At 52.6% G+C, this 9,146-nt stretch overlaps 1 protein-coding gene across 1 annotated transcript in view; it reads left to right on the top strand.

Moving 5' to 3' along the window:
• Positions 1-7,404: 7,404 nt before the first annotated feature.
• LOC112971981 (tubulin alpha chain-like) overlaps positions 7,405-9,146 on the top strand; it is a 2,586-nt gene continuing 844 nt past the window's right edge. The window contains exons 1-4 of the mRNA XM_026077946.1: positions 7,405-7,429; positions 7,835-8,053; positions 8,306-8,454; positions 8,983-9,144. Coding sequence (XP_025933731.1) covers positions 7,405-7,429; positions 7,835-8,053; positions 8,306-8,454; positions 8,983-9,144 — 555 coding nt within the window. The remainder of the gene's footprint in view (positions 7,430-7,834; positions 8,054-8,305; positions 8,455-8,982; positions 9,145-9,146) is intronic.

Below are 9,146 nucleotides of genomic sequence, written 5' to 3'. Positions count from 1 at the left end.
CCCCGCCCCGCCCCGCCACTTTGCATACATTTGCATAAAGATGCGGGTGGCGCACCGCTCTGCGCAGCCGACCGGGGGTCTCCAGCATGGTGCCCCCTCGCCCGGCGCTGCCCGGGACACGCGGAAGCAGCTCCTGGGGAGGAAGAAAGGTCAGCAGCRAGCCTGGTTCGTGGCTTCTCTCCCGGTAAGCAGGGGACTGACACCAYCTCTGGGCTGCTACAGACCTGGGGGTCTGCCACACATCCAAGGTTCTTCAGGAAAACTCCTGGCGAAACCACAGGCAGAGAAAACACCTCAGAAACAAACACGAGCTTTCCAAGCCCTTTTGAAGATCAGAAAGGAACAAGCAGGAAGGAAAACTGTCCTTTCCTTTGCCACGAGCCCCTGAAGGACAGGCATGCCCTGGGGGCTGTGTCTGAAAGTCAGTTGAGCCATCAGCTGTGCCTATGGATGTGCTCCTCCTTCTCTGATCTGGCTCAGTTTCACCTCTGTGATTTTTGTCTGGTTTCATAAAGCTTTCTGCAATAACCAGTGAGGGGAGAGGGATTCACAGTCTCAGTGGGCAGAGCTTGGACCCCCTCAAAGGGGGTTTATTGGAGCTGATTTGCCATTACCTCACTGATGTCTGGCTCTGCTACAATTAATAATGTGTGCATGCTAGTCTCCCCCCTCTAAAARACTTGCAGCACCTCCTGTGATACAGAGCTATCCCTGTGTATACCTGAGCCCTTTGACTTATTAGTTTCCACTGAAAGGTACTGTCATCTCAGTTCACACTGAAAGCTGGACCTGAGTTATCCACTCACAATGGCCTTCCTTTGTGCCTTAGCCACCTGGAAGGTGTCACCTTCACTGGTGAAAACATGCAAAGTGACTGAAAGAAGCAGTACTGCTGTAAGCCAAAGCCTGTTCCAGTGTCTAAGCAACATATTTTAAGAGCTGCAGAAATGGCTGAGCCATCTGATCAAAGTGTGTCTAATCAAGCTGATGAGAAAATGGATTTCTCCATGGGGATGCCCCAGGTTGCTAGTGCTGCTGAACCTGAACAGGGAGCTGTGGCGACTAGATGATGGGAAATGCCTGAACTCCTTCTGGTGGTATAAATGTCCTTCAAGTGGCCTCAGAGATCACTAGATAAAATAGACCGTGCTGACACAGACAGTCAATGAGAATAAGATAGTAACTGGTAGCACTGAGGCATCAAAAATTGAGTCCCATAGGTTTATTGGTGTGAAAAGGAGAGATGCGATCATCTTCCCTCATGAAAAGCTTTGCCAAGGTGCTYGCTGAAATAGATACTGGATGCCAATGTGTCAGTTCTGTCTGTCTCCCAGCATCATCCGTACCTGCATGTTGCCAATTAATTCTGGGATGTTTATAGCATGAACATTTTGTAGCACAGGTTTGCAGTACAAGTGTCAGAGCAGTGGGCAGCAATCAGCCTTTCAGACAAGCACAGAAGACTTGTGTAGGTCACCCAACTTCAGAAGATTTGTATGGCAATCTAGTGGCACCTCAGGGCGTAAAATTATGATACTTCTCCAAGAGCTGCCTGGATCTGTTTATAGGCCATTCTGAAAGACAGTTGAGGGTGAAATGCCACTGATTCATTGTTGCTGCAAATGCATGCTCACACTGAAAAAAATCATTAGAATGCTGTCATGTTGAAAGAGTAGGACAGCAATGACTGACAAGAGAGCCATGAGTAATTCCAAGCTAAGCGCCTCTATATACCTTGGATCTGAAAAGACCAAACAGATGTCTAAGCTTTTTTCAAATGCTTAAGAACAACTGGCTATATCCAGCGAGCACCAATCAGCTGGATCTCATCAGGGCCTAATTGCTCAGCAGCCTGCCAGATGCCATTAGCAGCATCCTGCAAGCACAGAGAGAGGAGGGTGAGCTTGCCCTGGCCCTAAGGAAATTCATCCTGAGGGGATCCTTCCCTCAGGGAGATGTTATGGCTACCTGTCTAAGAAGACACTGCATATGTTTTCATACCACACCAGGGTGGGGGGGGGGAAGGCTGCAAGAATTGTTTGGGAATATTTTCATCACTGCTCAAAACAAAGTTGGACCCTAGGCTGGTACCAGCCACCCCAGACAGGTACAAAAAACAAGCAAGGCAGATTTAAGGCTAGAAGAGATTGTGCATTCTGCTGAGACATCCCATACTGCTGTATTGGTGACAGAATGAGTGATATTAACCAGAGATTCACAGAGCTCCAGAAAAGTGCCTGGCTGTTAGTCTTATGTAAAGGCTGTGGAGAGTCACAGAACTGATGCAGTTTGACACTGACTGGGAAACATCCAGAAGTATAATGACAAGTGAAACAAAAGATTCAACGCACATCCATTTAAGTATATATTTTCAGTTGATAGGATCCAGCACTGGAAAAGTTTCTGCTTCCATCAGTGAGTTTAACAAATTCTTGTTGGAAGAGTGGGGAAAAACAGATACAAGATACCCCTGGTATCGGAGCCCTCCATACCACTGGGAGACCCCTGCTTGCCACTGCCCACTGAGGCCAGGATATCAGCCAGCTCTCAAGCACCCTTATGCAAGGAGGAAAAGGCATGTTATTCTGCAAGACTTGCATCTCACGCTTCCAACAGACTTCCATTGGTTAGGGTACATTTAGACAGTTAATATATTTCTTAGTTCCTGACTTACACTAACAAGCTCTTTATTATGAGTAACTATGACAGTTTTTTAATGCAAAAACACATCTCTAACCTCAGCCAGCAGCCTCTCACAGAGCTTGCATCTGTGTCCACCCTGCTTCTGCTCTGTGCTGTGTCTTGCACAGTCCCTTCACCACAGGCCTCTTGGTGCTGCAGTTTAGCAGGCAGCAGGGAGGTGGAGGAGCTGGGGTATGCCAGAGTGCCTCTAGCCTGTCAGTGCCCTGTCCAGTTTGCAGCCCACAGACGGTGGCACTGGGTGATACGGCAGTGCCCCGAGGGCAGGAACAGCCAGCCGGGAGGGAGCTCCTTGAGCTCACACTGCTGTCAGAGTCCCGTACAGCCAAATGCTGCCTCCYGTGTGGCTGAGGGATCCAGCTGCAAATCCAACTGCTGCTCTGGAAAGCCTGAAGACCTGGCAATGCTCTGCTGTAGRATGAGAACTAGCAACAACATCCTCAGAAGCAGAAAGGCAGCTAGGGATTAACACAGGGCAGACGTTGACTGGTGCAACAAGATGGAAGCATGTGACTTTGACTGCATTTTGCAGATGCTGTGAGTTCAAGCAAGTCCCATTCRCTGCTAATTCTGCTCCAGCAGCATCTCGGAGAGCCATGGTACAGGGTCCCTAAAGCACGGCTTGCCCCTGATGATGGCCCAGCAAAGGCATGTCTGATTGCTGTTCTAGCATGTGACGTATGAACCAGGATTTGGAATGTTACCACCATGAAATATTCTAGCACAGTATGGAGATGGGCAGAAAACACTCTCTTCACCATTCCTTAAAATATTCATACATTTTTAGGGTCAGAAAGGACCCTATGATTGTCTCATCTTTCATGTGGACCAGGTGGTGACAATCTGGAGATGAAAAACAAGGGTGACTGGAAGGCTCAAAACCATGGTCTGCAATGAAAGGTTGAAACAACAGGCGCTACTTAGAAGACCAAACGGAGATCCAATAAAACATCTTAAAAACATTTAAGGCAGCTGCAGATAGGAAGGGGCTTAACTCTTTTACATGCTTAGGATAAGATGTAAGTTTAAGACTTGCTAGTGGAAAGGCTAGTGAAGCACATTTGTCCTTGGAAGTAAAGAGATTTTCATCAGTGGAAGTTTTTAATCACCCGAGTGTGGCATTTGCTCCTGAAGACCTGACGGGATGCAGAATACAGTACTGGTCTGACAGAAGCTGTCTCTGCTGGAGCTGAGCAAAAACAGTGTAATTGCTGGTTCAGATAAAACAAAGTCAGTTGTGAAATGCCTGCTGTGCTGGAGCGTATGTGCTGCATTACAGGAACAATAACGCTAATTCTAGATCTCGCTACAGTCCTAAGCCCTGAATCACTGGGCAGGGGCGAGAGCAGAGAGGCACTCCCAGGGACACAAGCAGCCACGCACGCACACTCATCCCCAACCTGCCAAGGCTAAAAAGGGCTGGAGGACAAGCTGGGACTGGCTCTTTTTTGGCTCCCAAGCCCTGGGTGAGCAGCCTCCCTGGCTCAGAGGCTGGCTGTGAGTGTCACCCTGCTTACTTCATGTCCTGGGAAAAGCAGCTACACACCCACAGGAATAAAATAAACTGAAGCTGGCTAATTGCAGTGACTTCATGTCAGGGCTCTGAGCATGCCTGATGTGAACAAGCTGCCTTTGGGCAGCCACTGGAGGTGCAGAGCCTGCTGAGGTGCCTCGGTGCTCACGGGTATTTCCTGTGTGCAGCCAGTGCTGTCTTCTCCATTTCTCTAGCAGCCCTCAGAGCTGAAGGTGTCATGAGCAACAGATGAATAACTGGAAACAGAAGGGGATGAATTATGCAAGACCTGGTGATGTTGGTGCTCCTGGAGGAGCACTGGCTACCCCAGCGCGGGACAGGCAGTGAGGCCAGAGGGTCTCTGCGTGCTCTGGGCAGGACCCTGGGCATGCTGATGAGTCCGTCRCTGTCCCCTTGCCCTTTAGGCCTTCTTCCTGTGTTACAAGTTTCAGGAATTGCAACAAAGCTGTGGTCAGCCCTGTTGCAATGCTGCAGAACGTGCTTGTGTGAGGTTGCAGTAATGAGGCAAGAGCCAGGGATCACTTCCTTCTTTCCCAAAAGCCCAAGCCTTGTCTGTTGGATCACAGCTGAGCATTCACCTCCACATGGCAGAGATGCAAGGAGGATTCACGTTAGCCAGCTCAGTACTGCCTTGTGGATGTCTCTGCAGAAGCATCTGCTCTGTAGATAAACCACGACCAGGTGGGCAAGTCTGGAGTCCCCTGGAAATGCAAACAATTTCCAATGCAGGAGCATCTTGCCAGCTGCTTTTCTCTGCCCTACCAACCTGCCCCAGTATCTGGGGAGTGCCTGAGCCTTTAATGGTTGGCTAGGTGTGTGCTATGGGGTGTTTGCACGTGGAAGTGGAGTCTACGTTATGCACACAGCTAGTCAGCCCAAGGGCCTGCCAAGAGCGAGAGCACGGCCTGGGGAAGCTAGCCTGGAGCTGCACGGATTGCTGTAGAGTCATTAAGAGCGGAAAGCAGGGCTGGCAGCTGGCCAAGCACTAGTGGATTTCAGAAGGGAACAGTTAACGTGATAGAAGATGCACTTAATAAGCTAGCCGCATAGCGGCTCCCAGGACACTCCCCTTACCCTAGCAGAGAGGAGGCAGAGCAGCTCCCGCCCGGGGGTCCGAGGTGGCGTGACGGAGCGTAGGGGCACCTCGAGGAGGGAAGGGCACCGAGGCTGCGGCTGGGCACCGAGCTGAGAGACCGGGCGAAGCCCCAAAGCACGTGGGGTCCCTTGTGTTGGGCTGTGCAGGGCCCGGAGGGTCAGCAGCCCCGCCAAACCTCTTAGGCACATCCCCTGGCTGACGCGCAGTGGTGACGGCTGCTGGGTGCCAGAGGGTGACGGCGGTGCTGAGGTGACCCCTGGTAAAGGCAGAGGCGAGACCCAGCTTTCTGCCCAGMTGTTCATCCTGTACCTGGTCAGGCCTGCTGCCTGGAGGATGTTTTTTTCTGCCCGGAGAAGCTGCGAGGTGTGAAACCAGGGACGGCTCCCCGCTGGCAGGGCCATCCTCCCCGCTCCTCCCAGGCTGCAGGTCACTTGGGCTGAGACCCCATGTTGGACAGCCGTCCTGAGGATGCCGAGCTTGAACATGTTGCTGAGAGCTTCAAAGCGGAGTTACAGGCATTAGCAGCCCGGCTCCCTGCCCTGGCACAAGGTGGCTGAGTCCTGGCCCGGACTGGCTACTGAGGGCTCCTGCACGTATCCCTCCTGGGACAGGCGTAAAGGGGCTCATCCTTGGCAGCGTTACAAGGTGTTAATTAGCTGCCAGGGTAGGAAGAGCAGAGACTGGCCCGAGGAGTTAGCAGATGGGAATATAACCGCTGCTCTCCACGTGATGCTATGGAAAACCGCCTTGCCAGACAAGCCTGGTTTCGTTCTTCAAGATTACAAGTCTGACCGATGAAGGGAAATGCAAAGATGTAACCAACTTATATGGTGAAGGGTGTCCGAGTTAGTACCGCAGGGTGCTCTGACAACAAATGAGCAGCAGACGGTGTCAGTACGGTGCCTGGTTAAGCAGGCTGACAGCAGCACTTTAGGGTATCAGAGCATCAGTTCACAGTGGTGAATCATCATCAAACAGCTCCCGGGCTTCTGCAGGCATCCACGCCAGGCATCACTGATTTCAGCATTTTAATTAGTGGTCTTGAAGTGAATCCAGGATCACCGCTGATAAAGTTTGAGGTTGACAGATGGATTTGCAGAGTAATAAGTGAAGACAGGGCAGTCCCCAAAACAGCCTGGGCCATTTGGTGAGCTGTGTGCAGTGAAGTGATACCTTTTTATCTGAGGCAGTTTTCCTCTGAAAGCAGGGGCCAAAGCAGCAACCCAAGCTGAGCTGTGGCTGTGATGCTGTGGCAGCCGGGCTGATGCGTACCCTGGCTGGATCAGAAGAGGAGCAGGGAGAGACTGTTGCCTCTGTGCCTGGCATTGGCGAGACCAGCCCCAAGACGTGGCAAGCAGTGCGGGTCCAAAGCTGTGCTGGAAAACCGGAGAGGGCAGGAGGGGGCTGCCTGTGCCGATGGCAGAGATCAGTGAGATTTCCAGGAAGCGGCTGCTATGGGATGTGTGGGAGTGAGGACCCAGAAGAGCACGGACGTTTACCAGGACAGCAAGACCCTCTAGCACTGTACTAATGGCTCAATAAACACAAGTTCAAGCAGTGTTTTACCTTGCAAGAGCTCCTGAGGGGCTAGAATATCCCTCTGCAGCTACGAGAGGCATCTTCCCCGTTGTCCGGAGAAGCATGGGGCTGCTGGATCAGGCAACGGTGTGCAGAGCTGCAGGCCTTGGGAAGTGCCTACACATCACCTCAGGATCACAGGTCTGTTTGAGCTTGCTGCATCTTGGTCACTGAGCCCCTGTCCGTCCCTGCCAGGGAAGTGACGGGTTTGTTTGGGGTAACCAAGGTCCCGCGAAGCCCCGGCTGCGTTGGCATGGCTGTAACCCAGAGGACGAGCAGCACCTGCCCCACCAGAGCTGTCTCTAACAACAAAGCTTTCCCCGGTTATAAAGAGGAGCGCACGGCAGTCCGACGTCACACCGCCCCTGCCCTCGGCTGCGTGTCGAAGCTCTCCTCCAGGATGGTGAGTCCTATTGCACTTGGGATATGAGGATGGTGCTCTGCTAAGAAACGCAGCTCCTTGTCTTCCAGGGATCACGGCAGAGCAGGGGACAGCATGAGTCCAGAAGGGCGAAGGAGGGGCAGCAGCACAAAGCTGGTTCCCAGACACCAGGGAACTGGAGGGAACCCTGGATGCTGCCCACAGGAGACKGTCCTGATTTGGGACCATGTAAAGCAAATCAGAGCAAAACCTGCTGCATAGTGTGACTGGAGGGGGACAAGGGACCGGGCAGGGAGCGGGGGAGGGGGGGTGGTGAGGGAGAGGAGTCCCTGCTGGCAGCCAGGGGTGTGAACACTGAGCCGAGAAGCAGAGACACAGGGAGCCTGGAGAGGAGGAGGGGGTCACAGCAGTGGTGAGGAGTAATTTGGGGGCTCGGGATGGGGTGAGTGGGACCAGGCTGTATGCAAGTGTGGTGCAGCAGGGACCAGTCATCCAGCCGTCCATGGCTCTCTCAGCAGCGCTTTTACCTTTTCTCCCTAGCGAGAGTGCATTTCTGTCCACGTCGGCCAGGCTGGTGTCCAGATCGGCAACGCCTGCTGGGAGCTGTACTGCCTGGAGCACGGCATCCAGCCCGATGGGCAGATGCCCAGTGACAAAACCATCGGTGGAGGGGACGACTCCTTCAACACCTTTTTCAGCGAGACTGGAGCAGGAAAGCATGTCCCGCGGGCTGTCTTTGTGGACCTGGAGCCCACTGTGATCGGTGAGCGCAAAGTTCCTGGGAAAGCATATGTCACTGGGTGTCTGGCCGACCCCGATGTTTCTGATCTCTTTAGTCATTTAGTCCCCCTTGAGCTAGGTGGCCTGGAGGCTGTGTAAGAGAGTCACCTACCAGCCTCCTTCAGGGACAGGGACATCGTAACCCCCAGCAGCCCGGGATGGGCTCTTCCCTGGTGTGCCAAGAGAGCAGTCAGGCAGAYGGGCAAACACTGACTCCCCTGTGCTGTGTTTCCAGACGAGGTTCGCACTGGGACCTACCGCCAGCTCTTCCACCCTGAGCAGCTGATCACTGGCAAGGAAGATGCTGCCAATAACTACGCCCGCGGGCACTACACCATCGGCAAGGAAATCATTGACCTGGTGCTGGACAGGATCCGGAAGCTGGTAATTATGCCTGGCTGTAGAGTCTTCTGCTTTTAAGCAGAGGAGATGCTGGGAGACTGGTGAAAGGTGTGGCAAGGTGATGAAAGCCTGTACTTCTGCCAGTGTGGTCCTTGTGTTTAATGCCTGAGCATCTTTGCCCACCAAGACTGTGATAATATCCAAAATGCATGTGGGCCACAGAGCCACAGGTCCCACTGCATGTGATCTTGGTTTCAGCAGCCTCTTTGAGTCCAGCTGGAACATGATGTTCTCTGCAGGTAATATCAGAGGTAAAGAGGTGCAGACCCTGTGCCCTCTATGCTGTGGTGGCTGATACACACCACATAAGGCTCTGTCCTTGCCCTAGCACTGCACAGCAAAATACGTTTCTGGCTGTGCATTGAATGAAGTCTAGCTGGACACCCATGCAGCTCGAGGACCATTAACAAGCTGCAAGAATATTTCCCTTCCCTGAAGTGGCAATAGATCTCCAAATAAGCTGACAGCTTCTTCCTTCATTGAGAACTGACCTTCCCTTGATTCCCACAGGCTGACCAGTGCACAGGCCTCCAGGGCTTCCTTATTTTCCACAGCTTTGGAGGTGGCACTGGCTCTGGATTCACCTCCCTGTTGATGGAACGACTCTCCGTTGACTATGGCAAGAAGTCCAAGCTCGAATTCTCCATCTACCCTGCACCCCAGGTCTCCACTGC

Source organism: Apteryx rowi, unplaced genomic scaffold (assembly GCF_003343035.1).
Source record: "Apteryx rowi isolate R43461 unplaced genomic scaffold, aptRow1 scaffold_47, whole genome shotgun sequence".
Classification (NCBI taxonomy): domain Eukaryota; kingdom Metazoa; phylum Chordata; class Aves; order Apterygiformes; family Apterygidae; genus Apteryx; species Apteryx rowi.
This window is presented reverse-complemented; position numbering and strand designations above follow the sequence as displayed.